This window comes from Calypte anna, chromosome 3 (genome assembly GCF_003957555.1).
Source record: "Calypte anna isolate BGI_N300 chromosome 3, bCalAnn1_v1.p, whole genome shotgun sequence".
NCBI lineage: Eukaryota > Metazoa > Chordata > Aves > Apodiformes > Trochilidae > Calypte > Calypte anna.
Genome location: NC_044246.1, coordinates 12,949,510 through 12,966,235, shown reverse-complemented (window position 1 = coordinate 12,966,235; position 16,726 = coordinate 12,949,510). Strand labels below are relative to the sequence as shown.

At 38.0% G+C, this 16,726-nt stretch overlaps 1 protein-coding gene across 9 annotated transcripts in view; it reads right to left on the bottom strand.

Annotated features, from left to right (window-relative positions):
• Positions 1-258: 258 nt before the first annotated feature.
• Positions 259-16,726, bottom strand: part of LTBP1 (latent transforming growth factor beta binding protein 1) — a 179,312-nt gene continuing 162,844 nt past the window's right edge. For all 9 annotated transcript variants that reach the window (XM_030446778.1, XM_030446768.1, XM_030446769.1 and 6 more), the window contains 4 exons: positions 14,815-14,985; positions 5,073-5,195; positions 1,992-2,141; positions 259-1,290 (listed from right to left, as the gene is read on the bottom strand). In XM_030446778.1, coding sequence (XP_030302638.1) covers positions 1,121-1,290; positions 1,992-2,141; positions 5,073-5,195; positions 14,815-14,985 — 614 coding nt within the window. In that variant the 3' untranslated portion in view covers positions 259-1,120. The remainder of the gene's footprint in view (positions 1,291-1,991; positions 2,142-5,072; positions 5,196-14,814; positions 14,986-16,726) is intronic.

Here is a 16,726-nt window from a genome sequence, read left to right as displayed (position 1 = left end):
ATAAAAATTCCATGGGAATCAGCTTCCAAGTCAAACAGTTTCTGTAGGTCTGTGTTTGAAATTTTCCCTCTGGAAGCCTAACTTAAGGTATCGACTAATTCAGATTCTGGTCTTATTAAAACAGTATGAGAAAGAAAAAAATCCAGACAATTCCTTGTAACTACTGTAATGTAAATTAATTCAAGTACTGTAAACACCTGAGGGGTTGAGCTTTGTAACATAAACAGCAATAAAGATTCCTACAATTAGTAAATAGTTTTTTTCTAAAAAAAAGGTAATTTTATTGAGTTTTAATATACAGCTTTAATATGTTAGGGTAATCATACAAGATCTCTCTTGCGTTCAATTTACACATTACAATACAAACGTGAGCTAAAATCTTTTTGTTTTAATGTACAAAAGGAATCCAATGTTGTCCACTAGCAGCTTTGAACTTGGCAAGAAAGGTTCTAAAGACTTTAAGTGCAGTAACAACCATACAGAATACAAAATGAATATAAGGACTTTTCGCCAAGGTATATAAACATTTGAAAACAAATGGTGCCTGCTCCACAGGGCAGACAACTAGCAAATTAAAAACAAGTCACTGACCAATGTTCCAGAGAAGGAGGAGCATTACCCTGTGCAACAGTTCTTATAAAATGGCCTAAGAATATCTCTATCATAGAATTTGTACTAATCAGAAAAAGGTCTGAAAAGAAACAGTAGGCAAGGAACCGAACAATCAAAAAAAAATAGCAATATAAAATATTTCCATCACTATTTAAATGCCAAATTAATCAAGCAATAGTTAAAAAACAAACAAACAAGAAACCCAAAAAAACAAAGCTCTTCTGTTTAAAGTAATAGCACTGTTTTTGCTTATTTTCAAAGATTATTTTTTTTTCTTAAGAACACACTATATACTTGATGGTTTCTTTTGTACAGAGTAATGTGTTCATTTGGTCTGTCACTTCATTGAAGCTGATACACAGTCAGCCCATCATGTCTCACCTTCGACACATTTTAATGCTTTTCTCCCCTTAAGTTCGCTACTCCGGTGCCTTCTCAAGTTAAATATTTTTCTTCCTTTTCTTTATACAGTGCAGAGTATATGGGCTTAGGATATGGAGATTTTCCTCTATTCCAGTTCACTGTCTGGTTCTGAGTTCAGTGGTGTGCAGTAGTTTGGCTTATCTGAGGGTACGTACCCCGGGAGACACAAGCACTTGTATGAACCTTCTGTGTTAATGCATTTGGCATTCTTGCAGAGAGACATCCTGTTGTTCAGCTCATTGCACTCGTTCACATCTGCAGAAAGGAAATATCAAAAGACATCTATGTAAGTATGGTGTGTAGATAGTACAGAGATTAGTACAGACCTTAGACTGAAATACCCACGCACAGACTCTACTAGGCTTCTGCACTGAGGGTTGTTCATCTGCTCACTGACACCTGGCCATTCCCATGTTTTGTTTTTTTAACTGAAGACACAGTAATTAGATATCCTGCTTGATAGTTATGCAGATTTACTAGTTTGAGAGTGAGAGGAGTAGTTGGGTCTGTTGACAGTTGAAACCAGTGAGAATCAGGGGCTAAACCCCACCAAGTGGCTATCTGCATGTTTAGGTTATTTGATCACTCTGAAAATCTCCTGCAATTACTCTTCTACTCTGGATCCAGTTCCATGCTCTTAGCTCAGGAAAGCATTTGAAAAACTCTTTTTCCATATATTAATGTTAAATTATTGATACAAGTTTAAGCTTAATTACACAAATGTGTGCCTGTTCATTTCTAGGCTAATTGAACACAGCTGTAATGGCCAAGAGCAACTGAAGAACACCTACATAGTTATTTCTATGCCTTTGCAGTAAATCACATGAAGTAGGCAACACCTTTAATACAATTCAGGTGATCATTCCTAATCTCTATGTTCCAGCCCCTCCGTAGGTCCAGTGACTCACTAAACAGACAAACTATCAAAAGATGATGAAGTATTATGTTGTTCTCACCAACACAGGTCATTTTGGCCATGTCCAGGTGATAACCATCAAAGCAGTCACAGGTGTAGCCTTCTTGGACTCGTACACATCGGCCATTTTCACATCCATTCAGAATACCACATTCCTCTGCTTGTAACTCCTCAAAACTGTTCAGAAAACCTGAGTGGAGAAAGAATTTCAAATAAGTTGTTGTAGAGCTGCTGAACAAGTATACCCAAATGTACAGTGTGAGACTGAAATTCTCTCAGACATTTACTGGAATGTGACTTTGCAGAAAATAGGTCAGCTTTAGTGGATCTGCACCATCTGGACTTTAAAATGCAAAAGAAAAGTGCTGTGGTATGTTCAAGATGAAAAACAAATAACTTGGTGAACTCTTAAGTTTTTGGTTTGGGTTTGAAATCTGTGACCTTTTTTCTTTTAAAGGAAACTGTAATTTGAGGGAGGGTATATTTTCTAAAGGATAAATATTTTTTTTCTAAATAGCACCTTTTATTTGAATTGTTATGCTTATCAGCCTTTATAGAAACAAATGTAAGAAGTGGTAAAGATTTCTTGGGGACTTTGGGGTAAAAGTTCCTAAAATGGTATTCAAGAAGAATAAGGTGTATGTAAGGGGAAGAGAGATGCATTCTGATTTATCTTTATTTATTTTTAGCATACTAAAAAAAATAAATTACAACTGCCTTAACGAAAGTTAGAAGAAACCAGAGACTGCTTTCCTGTTGTGGTTTTGGTTAACAACCCTTTGGCTGGTACTCCAGTAACTGGTGCCAGTACAAATACCTACAATCTACCAGTTGCTCCTTGTCATAATTCTAGATAGTGAGTAGTCAAAGCTAAATAGTTGTCTTTGCATTCAGTAGTTTATAAGTGCCTTTTGTGCCCCCTGTCTTAGGGCGTTTTTGAAAGTTATGCTTTTATGTCTAAGAAAATTTTTACTTTAAAAATTATTTGACATATCTACATGCTCAGAGATTCTCTCTAGGACTGAATTGCTCCTGTTAATCCTGCACTACTTTTTTGATTAGTTTCCCATTTGTGGAGCAGTGATGTAACAAGACGGCAGATGGCAGTCAATCACATCAAAAAGACTTTTGAGGAAAAAGTCGAGAACATTTGAGAGTAAGCTTACCAGCATAATAAGTATAGCACAGAAATGGAGGGGGAATTGGAGCTGGAGTAAAATAGATTAGAATACATCTTCCTTCCCATCTGCGCCCTAATATATAATTAATACAGTGACTCCATATACCACCTACTGGTTTATCTAAAACCTGTTTATTGATTTACATTGCTGCAACAGTTGTGATGTAGCTACACAGAAATATGAATTTCTCCCTTTCACTGTGCTTATATCCTGTCTTTTGTATTTACTGTATCCTCTCTTGGTTCTTGAGGCACTCTTTTCTCTTGCCCTGCTCTGCCTTTCCTATTCTGCTCTTTATCACTCCCATTTCACCTCTACTGTAATTTCCACTCCCTTTCTGTATGATTATATAGATTGTTTCTAGCCTGGATTTTTTCTAGCATGGTGGGATTCTTAGTAAGGATCATGCAGGTCAGTCATACACTGAATAAATTCTGGAGACACTGAACACATGCTGCAACAAAAGTACTTGCTGACATATGCCACATCACAAGAATATGTGTAATACACAGAATGTACACAAGTCTATATTAAGTAAGAAACATTACAATCTTTTCAGTGAACCTAGTAAATACCATCTCAGTGCAATAATACTGAGAATACTAAACAGACTGTTACACATGTGCTAAACGTTTTGGGGTTTCTTATGCATTTGCTTGTCACTATATCAAATTCAGTGACAGGATGGGAGCAAGAGACATGAGTTCTTAAGCCTCTGTCCCCAGGACTCAGCTGTGGATTCAAAACTGTCCACAGTTTTATTGTATTTATTCACCACTGCTAGAAACTTGCAAATAGCTTCTTTCCCACTATTACATTTATCACATCAGTTACCCAGTCATCTTTCTGGGCTTTTCATTGTGTTTTGTAGTTATCCTGTGTGACATGTGAATTATACACCAACACTCAGTACTGTCTAAATTAAAAAATCTGGATACAAAGTTAACATCTACAATTCTGTGTTGAGCTAGAAGGTAATTTAGATGCTAAACAGAAATTAACTCATTAACCCAGTTTGTGTAGTTCTGCATAAATGTTTAAGGTACAATGTGTGCAAGAAATGCCTATCACCCTTCAAATAGCATGCTGTAACCTTCCTGCCCTTTTTTGACCTATTACCATTCCTTTAGTAATAACTCCAGGATAGGAGAAGCACTTTGGGAAAAAATGTAATGACAACTTGTAGGCCATGTGTATAAAGTATGGGAAGTTTTTAGTTCCTTCTGATACCTCCTCTTTTCTTCTTTAAAACTGTAATGAAATATGCTGGAGCTGAGCTGAGATGTTGAGATGTGTAAGTATTCCTCTTCCACAGACCTAAACAGTGAGCTGAGCCAGATCTGTAAAGAGCCCCGATATTCCTGAAGAACAACTGAGATCTGTACACAGTCCCTTGCACCCTGCTTGGTAGGCCATTCCATCTAGCCTAAAGGCTATAAGCATGCATATTTTGTGACCATACTGTGCTGTACATTGTCACTGTTGACCTCCATACTCTCCATTTCCTCTGTGTAAATTCTGCTGGAAAATCAAGCAAAAGCTGGCATGTAGGAATTTTTTTTTTCTATTAAACTAAATGCACTCTGAAGAAATCTGTCCCATGCTCCAAAAGAAAATCAATTTGTGAGAAGGAAAACTGGCAATCCTTCTGACCTTTAGCTCTTGGTAAATACAAATTTAGAACACTTGTCACAAACTATTTCACTATACTAAAAATTAATATTGTACTCAGAGCCCAATTGGACTCTTTATAACACTGGCTCTTGAACCAGAACACCTGACTGTAAGCTGAAAGCTAGTGTCATAGGAATAACTAGAACATAAATAGGCCACATTACTCAGAAGCAAACAGAATAATGAAGCCAACTACAGGGAAATAATCCAAGTTACAACCTCAACCCTCATTTCAAGTGTTTTACATAACAGGGAAACTTGCTTACGGTCTTCAACAAAGTATGGATTAGTTTCTGGAGTGTAGTGCTCCTCGAAGTCAACCAAAGCATCTTGTCCATATGGCCGTCGAGATCCTGGAACAGGAATGTTGCACAGCTGGGCATAATCCTCTGAGGGGAGAAAGAAAATAGATTATAAAACAAATCACACTTGTAACACAGGCTGCGTTACATTAGTCCCAGGGAGCTGTGGTTCCTATTAGCTGGATATAAACTTATCTTCCTAGAAACACCATAAATCTGCAACTTTAACAAAGCATTCTCTCTTCAAGAAGTATGTCATTAAAATGTTAATGAGCCAAATACAGACTATTAAGTCATAATAGGGATGACACTAGGGATATATTTGAGTCAATAACTGTACAAAAGTTATGGGTCAGGTTCTTCTGGCCTGCATGGGAAGCAAGAGCAGAGGGATGCTGTGTATCTTGCTGCCAACGCACCCTCTCCAGGGCTTAGCTATGATTACAGTCTTCATTCTGATTAAACAAAATCTATCCCACTCTACCGTGACTGCTAGCAGAAGCCACCCCAAAGGAAGCAAACTGGAGCAGGTGGGGCCATATTTCTGGCATGGGCAGCCAACCTGCAGAAATCACAGAATTAAAAATCCTTCTAAAATAGCCCACACTCATCTGCAAACTGCATCTTCAAACCACAGGCTCGAATATGAGTGTTGCTCAAAGTCTCCTTGGCTGTGAACTTCGAAAGGTAAGGAAGGGGAGGAAGAGTCCATGTCTGAAATGCTGATGCAGTTTGATTTTTTTTTTCCTGATTGATTGTGCCATCTGTTTCCATTACCATTTACTAAATTATATACAAGGCATTTTATTTGAAAAGAGAAAGGTTGTTAAAATACAGCAATCCAAACACTATTTTACCCTTGCTACAGACTATTTAGCATCTGTTTCTCTGAAGATTGCTTGGTGTTCTGAGAATCAGGCACAGTAGGGATGGGAAAGAAAACCACCAAAAGAGAGAGAGGAAAAAAAGCCCTAAGCAGATACAAAATCCAAGAACTGCAGATGGTTACAGAGCCAGAAACCTCATGCTGTGTAGAACTGTCCCAGACAGCAAATAGTTGGAGAAATCCAGACTGCCTCTAGACAGTGCAGAGCACAGCCCCACTTGCTTCCCAACATTGTAATTTTTTTTTTCACAGGTAGTATAGTATCTCCTCCACCTGGAACAGTTTTATTTTGTACTGAAAAAAAAAATAATAAAGTGTTTAAAAACTCTGAATTCTGTGGTCAACAAGTTGGCTCCTTGAGAGCATAGACTATGGAGTACTGGCAAAGCTTGTCTTGGCACAGCCAGAACTGCCATTGGTGCCAATCCAAGCATGCTGAATTAATTCCACAGAGATTGTACAAATCATTGTAAACTTCACCACCTTCAGCTTCAAGTGCAAGGTGATTTTCTCTGATGTCCATACTCCAGAATATATCTATTTAGAGCAATAATTATATTCAATCAACCCTCTCCTCTCCCAGATGAAAAAACGTGTACTACCCAATAGAGACACCCCATGGCACGTGAAAAAAACCAGCATGAGAAAATAAATGGCATATAGCCAATGCTACTTATATACTTTAATGCAGAGCTTCTCACTGAGATACTATGATAACAGGCATAGTTTTAAGAGATGTCACAGGAGCAGAAAAACCCTCTTTCTTTCCCACTTCTAACCGCAGATAGTATCCATGTATGAGGACAGCCAGGTTATCAGGTCAGACTGACTCCTTCACTGCTTTGTGTTCAGCTGCTCATTATGCCCAAGGGCTTTGATACGTAAACAGAGAAAAGCTGTGCAGAAGTGTAAAAGCATTTTCTCACATATGAACACAAATGTTCTTGGCAAAGGAAATCTATGCTCTACCGCAAAATACTGATTCATCTGGACTGTGTGGAAGAAGCCACTGCAAAAAAATAGCGAATGGCAAGGGGAAAAGGCAAAGCAGGTCTGAGGAATCACAGCTACTTTCATACAAACATGATGGTCAAGTTCTGGATGCCTATATTTTTAAGTCTCATTATAAATAAATTAGTGGCTACAAAATGATGAAGAGCTATTTTACAGCATACTGTAAACTCAGTCTTCGTTACAAGGAATTATAACTATATCAAGGTCTTCTATAAGGCTATACATACAACTGTGAACTATTAACCTCTTGATGCCTATTATGCTTAATTAACCATTTGTTAATACACTAATATTTTAGTAATTTATACATTAGTTGTATATAGAGCTTAATACAAAAGTTGGCAGAGCATTAAATAGTCTAAAGATTTATAGTAAAGATTATAGTAAAGATAGTAAAGTAAAAGTTTATTAGTATTAGTAAAGATTATAGTAAAGTCTAAAGATTTATAGTAAAGATTTTAGTCCTTAGATTTGTATCATTGTTTGATACACAAATGTGATGATCTGGAATTGCCTATAATACTCTCTTAATCCTGTATGTTCTTTTTAGTTGTTCAAATACTGTAGATTTTATCTCTTGTCATTGGTAATGTGTTGATTCAGTTACCAGGTGCTCAAGAGATAAACCCAAGGAGACCAACAGCACTAAGAAACCAACTATAGAAACTCAGGACCAGTAAAAACAGCAAGTTACCCATTCCACCTTGCTGAGCTTATTTATTTTTTTTATCTCCAGGGAAGAAAAGGGTGGGCAGAGAAGAGAGTACAAAGACTGAAAGACATTCAAGGGACCCCATTCCATTAGAACCAGCATTTTGAAATAAGGTAGAGACTTGGAAGTCTTGAAAGCATGAAGCCAGAGTTCCCCTCTGGAGGACAGAACAAGTTATGGCAAGACAGATATGTATGTACAGTTTCTGTTGTTTTAAACTTTTCTCCTTGCTATGGTCTGTTCCTACAGTTCAAACTGAAAACAGTGAATTTCAGATCAGTTTTGTATGCTGGCCACAGTTTTCCAGGTAAGGCAACTGAAGTGTGGCAATAGAATGCTGTAAGACTTGTGGGTAAAAGAATGACTGGCACACAGAAAGTAGCAGCAAGTGTACAAATGAGAGAAGAGCCTGATGTTGCCCTAGGGAGATGACAGTAGGAGACTTAGATCAAGTAAGTGGTAAGAGAGCAAGGGAAAAATGTGCAGCTACCTTTGAATGACAAATACAGTTTAGTTGTTACAGAAATGAATGCTCACTCTCAAAATAATCTTTTGTATAAAGTGAAAGAAAAATAAAATAATTTTCTGTGATTCTCAATTGATAGAACCGTCTTCTGCATAGATTTTTTTTCTATGCTTGGTCATCTCCTGGTTGTGATCAAGGACAATACAACTGCAGCTTGAGAGGAAAAAAAGGCTTATGTTTTTAATATTATTTAGCCTATCCACATGTTTCTTAGTTGTTCTTCTAACTTTCAAATGATGTATTGAGTCTGCTTGCTATGTAACTTAGGATAGCTATCACAAAAGGAAGCTGATGCATGCTTCCAGCAATGTAAAGGCCATTTTTCTATTCAGATGTGTGCATGTAAAACAGGCGTGTTAGGGGATTACAGCTAGATGTACATGTGTACTGGCATAGCCATTAGCTGTAACTGGTGATGAAATCTAGGATGACAGAGACGACACAATGAGAAATTGGCTCAACTGAGTGGCTTTTAGGTGCTTGTGCAGCTGTGCAAATGTGCATCTAATTTGCATATGCAGGTGTAACTGCACAAGCCTGTGTGGGCCTTATTTGTACCTGGAGGTCTAAAAATCCTAAGCTCTCTAATCAGAAACATTATTCCATATATCATGTATTCAAAGCAAAATATTATATAAAGAAAGCTTTTCCTGACATAACCATGAAATAACTGCACCACAGCCAATCCTAGCTCCTGACCATAAAGCAAGCTTTATTTCTGCTCCAGCTTCTCAGAACTGTCACTCACACACACTCAAAAAAGGAGCCAAAGCTCCTATCAACACCAAGGCAATTCCTTCAAATTATTTACGAATGCATCAGTTTCACCATGAGATAAATCACTGGAGAGAAGGACAAAGCCAAGAAGAAAGTATTTCTTACATGTAATATATGTCCCTTCCTAACCAGAGGTTCTGGACATCAGTCCAAATTGGTTAATGAGATTTCATCTGTGAACCAAAGCTGAAGATATTTCTTCTCTGTGTTCAGATTGTGCTATTTGACAACTTAGATAATTTCATGGACCTCTTCCATGACAAGATGCTGAGGTTTGTGATGGGCAGCATTCACATATTTTCTATAACTCTTGTCACTAAAGAAGAAGGGAAGGGTACCAGCCTTGAAGAATCACTTTTTTTCAATTAAGGATCAAATCCTTTCATATTGAGGATTCATATCCTCACATGGATACTCTAAATAAGACCACCGAGGAAAAGGGCAGTGGATGTATAGCTCTTGTTAAAACTGAAGTAATTACCAACCTGATTATTTCAAAACCTCTTCTTAGTCACCTTTTGTTCCTCAAGGAATGCTGCTCAAATTTCCTAAAACAATCTTTTCTCTCTTACTGCTTGAGGTAGACTGTTAAAAGTTTTAGTACCAGTCAGGCTGTTTCTGCCACAACTTTGCAAATGGCCTTCTGACTCCTTGCTGACTTCCATGTACATTTGGAATGTGAGGTTCCATGAGGAAAAGACTTCCAAGTCTATTCTGCATGTCCCTCTTACACATCAAAAAAAGCACTGATGATCTTCAAAAACAGAAATTAAAGCAGCTGAAAATCTGCAAAATCGAGCATAGAACTTCAAATATTTAAGGGCCAATTGCTGTAGTATTTTGAGCCCAAAAGATAATCCATTTGTCCAGAGATCTTACCAGAGTGGAAAAAGGCACAATACCATCCTAAATAGAACGACAAACAATGGTATCCAGAAATTAATCCAATACCTCCCTGCTAGTCTTTACCGTCTCAAAAGAGGACAGATGGAAACTCATGCTTTACACCCACTGGTTTTCCCTGAACTTCCAGACCTTCATAAACCAGAACAGTGACATAAACCAGAAATAAAGGGAACACCATGTTCTCATAATATGGAAGCAAAGAGCAGAACTAACTCATAATGTTTACAAAGGATACACTGAGTTCCTTGCAACAAAACAGAATCCAAACAATCTGTTCTGCCAGAAGTGACAGAATTCAACAACAACATGTAGGCATCTCCAAGGGTCTGCACCTCAATTAATTATCTAGTGTCTCTTTTTACTCCATGGGAAGACAACCGTTTCTAGGACACAATCTCATCCTAAAGTAAATGTCTTGAACAGGTCAGAGGAATCTAATGCTCAGGATGCCTCTTTCTCTTTCCTTATGGAACAGAAAAGTGGTAGGTCCATCAGAGATGTGGGTTTCTGAATTAAAAAACCCAACAAATAAAAACCAAACCAAACATGTGCAATAGGCCAAGAGCAATCCTGCAATATGCAACACCCCACATGACTCATGTTACCCATTACCCTTAGTGTTCCCCTACTCTGGGCTTTGCATATGCTAAGGTGGACATAAAGAGAAACTTCAAGTACAACATAAGCCTTCAGCAGTTCTTTATTTGACTCCTAGCCTCAAAGCACATCTATAACATTTACTGACTGGATTGTCTATCATTGTCTTTCCTGCAGATCTTCCAAAAAATAATAATTTCATAATACTCCACAAACTACTAGGAATTTAAAACTTACAGTAAAAGAGTAAAAGGTAGGTATAAGGTTACACAAGTAAGTAGGCTAATAAACTGAGTGCTGTTGTCCTTTAAAGTTGCCTGTGGATGTGCTCATGATGCTATCTTAGTCAGAACACCAACAAGTTCTTAGTTACAGATGCAGTAATCTACCTCTACTCTCAATGGTTACTCAAACATCTGTTAAGCCGCAGAGTTCCAGACCTACCATACCCCCTTTTTCTATATTAAAACTTCTCCACGCAGACAGCTATAGTAGAAGTAAGTACTGTCCTAAACAGACTGGCATATCTTTAGTTCAGGGACATGTAATTTCACCTTCCTAGCATCCTGAAGTGTAAGAGAAGCACAGGTGGTATTGCACTGCAGTAACAACTCAAACATCATTTTACAAACACAAAAATAGGCACTCACCCTAAATTAAACACTGATGCCAGCACCCCACCTTACTCAACATTTTCTAGCTGTTACTTTTGTCTCCTCCCTTCAAATCTCCTGTACCCCTGTAACAATGACCTTGTCTAAAATCCACTCTAGTCTCCTAAGGGTCTCATGGGAGGTTCTGGAGCCTCAGCAGGTTTATAATTCAGGTGCTACATGTTCACGTTCCCATGGCTTTATTTTAGAGTCCAGATATTTTTGGTCTTGGCCAATTGCTCTATTTTCTGGCATGAATGCTTTGACCCAGGTGCTAAACCTGTCAGTGGTGTCCTGCATCCAGGATGGATGGAGATAGTAGGTTCTTAGGGCTCTAACAGTAAACTGACTAAGGAAGCAGAACTTCTGAAGGCAGGTCATCCAACAGGGTTTTTTTTGGGGGGGTGGGTGCAATGAAGTAAGGATGTTTTGTTTTAAAATGCACTCAATTATATCACTACATGTTCATGTTTGCACTATTTTGATCAGGACTTTGAACTCATTTTTTGAGTTTGTTCCTTTATGTTGTCATCAGAATATTTATCAGTCTTACTGTTATTAAGACGTTGTTCTTCAGCTGCAATATGTGAACAGGTGCTACTTATTTTTGACTCAATGTTTCCATGGGGTTTCTTTGAACAAGAACCCATTAGAAGCTTTTAAAAAATTAGCAATTACATAAATTCTGTATGCATGCAATTTATATGGATCATTTTTTATAGAAGCTCTTGGGTTTCCTGCTAGTTTTATAATGGATGCTACTTAAACAGGGTATTTAAAGCTTGTAATGAAAAATGGAAGTGCTTCCAAGAAAAGCTGAGACACAGAAGTTACAGAGCTTTTTTTTATTATTAAAATGTGTATTTCTTCTAGAAAAGACTGGCAAGTGTACCATTTATAGTGGTAGGCCTCTATTTCCCTCTTTCTAAGTGCAGAATCTAGATCCTCAAATGCCAAGGGAGTAAAAGCAAGGTAAAAGGAAATGACAGATAACTGAATGATCTGTTCTATGATCCAGCCAATTTCATGGTGAAAATCTTCCAGTGATAATGCTTTTTACATCCCCAGGTCTCCTTTAACATGTATCTGAAATCTTCAGAATGCCTCTAACTAGGGAAAAAAGCAAACACCTTCAGTGGTAAATCTGGCCAACACAATACACAAGTATTAAAAATTGGAGAAACTCCAGGTTCCCCAGCCAAGACCTGAACCTGTGACCCACTAGCCCAGAGGTGTGAAAGCACTCCATCAAGCCAATGAGATCACTTAAGTGCTGCAAACTGACATGTCAAAAGAATAATTTATTTAGTTCAGTCAGCTTTAAACTTGCCTTGATAAATATTTCTGAAAACAAAGGCTTCCAAGTTTCTGTGTGTGCACATGTGAAAGAAGACATGAGCATATATCACCTCCACTGAGAAATGTAAGTTTCTGTGTTTCTTCTGACATAAGAAAGATTCAATATGCTTTATTTTTTTTAACCTTGTATGTTTCAATCCATAAGGATTATTCCAAGTACCTGGGATCAAAGTATGCCTTTTAGTTTCAGATAAACCAAATACTTTTCAATGCATATTAAATTTTACATCTGAAGAAAGATAGATTTTATGATCCAACATAATGCTCTTCAGCTTTGACTGAGGGTCAACCAAGTGACATTTAGCATGTTATCCATCAGAAATCTTCAAGTAATTAAAAAATTAATTTCTCATGTTTTTCATAGAACTAGTTGTGATCTGCACCTTGTTATTATAGAATTGCTGCTCCAAAATCCTGTGGTCCTCATGATCAAAATCCATCCAACTTAAAGCTAAATGTTCATACTGAACTTGTTCTATTTTCTGTTCCTTTTCTGTTTTATCCTGCTTTTAATGTAACTAGCTAGAAATCTTCAGAAGCAAGTCTTGGAACTACCTGAACTCTCTCTACCAGGAACAGCTTTCCTTCCTTCTCTCAGGACTGCATGTCTGCATGACACAGATAGGTCACTGTCATAATATGATGAACTTTGTACAAAGAAAAACTCCCTTATTCTTGCTCTGTCTTTTCAACCGAGAAGCTCCAGGTCATAGCAACAAATATTTGCTACTGACCTGTATTTTTTTACCCTTGCATTTCATGTGATTGCAATTGTTCTTCTATAAGTTGGAGTAATTCAGTGCCTGGGAATATCCTCCTATAAGATTTCTTCTGACAAAGACATTTCATAGATTTCCATGCTTTATAAATCAAGCTGCTGTCATGCCCTATTTTTCTTTTTCAGTCTCTTTCTGGGGTAAGCAGCAGCCAGCAGTTACTCCAGCCAACATCATCAAAATCAGGCACCTTTTTCAGCTGCTTCTCTTCCAAAGCAAACTCAAGCAAGCAAAGATATTTAAGAACAGGTTCAGGGATCTTGCAAGTAAATTATAAGAACATAAAACCCAAGCAGACAAAACCAACCACATTAATGTTTCACTGAGCTTCTCTATGTAGCTTACCTCCAGGATTCTCACTGTAAGTAAAACATGTACTGCTTGAGCCACAACATTATGGCTAGAGTAACATATGCCCAGGTAAGAATCCAAGTATAATCAGAATAAAATAGTGCAGTGTGGTATTCCTACACAGAAAGCCATATTAATGAAACATATTTGTAGTAAGAAAGGTACCCAAACTAGGTCCTGAAATAGTTTATATAGGGGAAGAAGTTAGTATGATACCATACCGTGTCTGCCAGGGCTGACATATCTCAGGCACAGCATGACATTTACCCACACAGCTTCTACTGCTTTTTTCTTCAGCCCAGAGTTCCCAGAAATCAGTCTGTGCATAAGTGACAACATTTATCTCTATATCCATTTAGCCTTTGTAGTCACCACAAGAAGCAGCTCCTCCCTGAATCTTGTTCCTTGTTGAAACAATGTTTAATTTCTAAGCAGGTGAACAAAATACAGTCTTTTAAACATATGACTGATAGCTTTCTTTAGCATTAAGTTATATTCCCTGGAAATTCATAAGTCATTACTGGTACTCCATTTCCCTCAGCTATCTTGAATTGCTCATCTATACATTTCACAATACCTTAGAATATAGCCATGTAATAACAATTCATTCTTTAATAGTTTTAGTAAAGATTCTAAACCATGACTTACCAGACGCTTACCAAGCAAACACACCCAATTGCAGCCAGCCCTGCAAATTACCACACTGAGAAATGCATCTGACTGTAAAATACCAGCAAAAAAATCTAAAAGTTATGCAACCTATTGAGTACCGTGGGTGTATGTGCACATGTACCACACCTGTATTTTCATGGACAGTTTTCGTCAGTAGCAGTAACTCTGCTACTCTTAAAATGCCCTCCTCTTGTTTCCAACAAGGTTCTAAGTTGCCAATCCCTGACAGTTCCACCAGAATGGAATGTGTCCTGGACATGCCAAAAAGTGAAAGCAGCTACCTTTTAAAAATCCATACTGTAATGGTTTCCCCTTAATTAATGAGAAAAATTTCCATTAGTTTTTGAAGACTTAGGTTTTTGTTTTGTTTTGTTTTTTGTTCTTTTTAATGTTAGTAGCCCATATATTAATACAAGGCATTAAACTGACCAAGTATTACAGAGTTCATTTTAAGAACTGACACGTCCACTTCCTTACCTGACTCTTTCATAGGACACAGTGCACACTGCATGCCCCAGGCTTCACCGTACAGGCAACAGCACTCAGTATAAGTAGTCTGCTTTCCAACCAGAGGTCGACTACAAACAAAATCATCACTTAGATGCTGCCAGCAAAGATCCTGGTAGACTTCAGTTTCTTCAGTTTGTTCTGATGGAGAAGACAGTATTAGATCACCATCGCAGCACTGTTATTTGAAAAGGAGACTGGAACAATGCAGAATTTTCTCAACTTAATTAGAAAAATAACCTAGTTTTACAGACTTGGCTAAATACAATCTTAAGCTTCGAATTCATGGCTATTTTTAAGTGTCTGAGATAGCTCATCCCTTGAGTATTCAGATTTTCAAGTTTTACATGGTTCTGATTTGGCATTATTGGGCCAATTTAAAAGCCCATTGAGTTGGACACCCAAGAAACAAACTTCCTCAATCAGTAGACATTGCTGAACTCAGCTCTGCTCTCATGGAGGTTAACAGAGCTTGACAAAACCCAGTGTTAGGACAGAAGTGAATATTTGGGGAACTCCATCCGCAGAATGAACCCTTAGAAGCTGTTATTTTGCTTTTCTTTTATTGCTGTCAATGGCATTTGAAAGAACTTTTACAGCTAGGGCAGAGCTGAACAAAAATTTTACATAGACTCAATGGGAGACTGGAGAAATACTTGGAAGAGTCCCATTAGCTGAACAGCCAAACTACATCAGACTCAGGAAATCCCCTGAGCTGAAAATAGCTGGAGGCTGGGAGAGTGCTGGGGAGGGTGAGGAGAAGTATTGTTTGTCTGCTCTTCTGGTCCCTAACCATCTAGGGGTATCTCTAACAGCTATTGTTAAAGACAGAATACTGCTGTGAACTACTGTCACACTCTTATGAACATTAACAAAACCATGGGGTTTTTTGTTGTTGGCTTTTTTTGTTTTGGTTTAGTTTTTTGTGTTAAAGCTGGAATGTTTCAGAGAAATACTAGTTCTGACAAAGATCTCAGTAGGAATAATTCCTAGCCCGAGCTATCTCTGATCACTGCTGATCAGAGGGAGAGGAGCTGTAAACCTAATCTTCCACTTGGAATGTAAAAGCCTCAGCACAATTGTTCTATGAAGACATCTTCAAGGTTTTGATTTTGTTCCAACACAAAGTGAAAAGTAAGTCTCTTTATAAACCAAGGTTCTGTTTTGTCTTTGTGTATCTATTTACTACATTTTCACATGATGCACTGGTGCACCAGTGAACACAGAATTGAAACCTCGCTCAAGAGTGAAATGGTGAGTTCTGAAAGGGCAAAGGTGATCAGCATTTAGATACCTATTCCAGAACTTGCCAGAACACGCCGTGAAGAGCAGCAGTGGGTCTCTGCAACCAACTCCAAATTCTGCTGGCAGCAAAGGAACCAGCCTGCCCCCTCCTCTTCTGTGTTAGGAAGGACGTTGGCAGTAGTGATACAAGGCTTGAGAGCTTTGTGCCGGGTGAGATGATCTTTGCTGTATCAGCCCCAACGTCGCATGCTGGAAGCCCCTTTGTGCCCTTGCATTCTCTTCTCATCCTAGATGAAGCCAAGTGGCAATCCTGCTCTTGGTTTTTTCAACTGAAGATTGAACAATAGAAGTGCTGCAGTTCTTTCACAGTGTCAAGCAAGAGGACGACCACATTACTCCTTAAAAGTATCAGTCTTATAATTTTGAGTGACTAAAGCAGGCATCAGTCTGTATTCCCATTTCCTTTCATGGAAGCATCTTAGGAAAATTCATTGCAAGTTGCAGGGACCAGAGGTTTGGATTTATGGCTATACAGTGCCAATATTCATCAAACCCATTGTAACGTTTCTTTCAAAGATGTGTGTGGCATAAGCAAAACTGTGAAGACTGAATAATGCTCTGGATTTTTGAGACATTT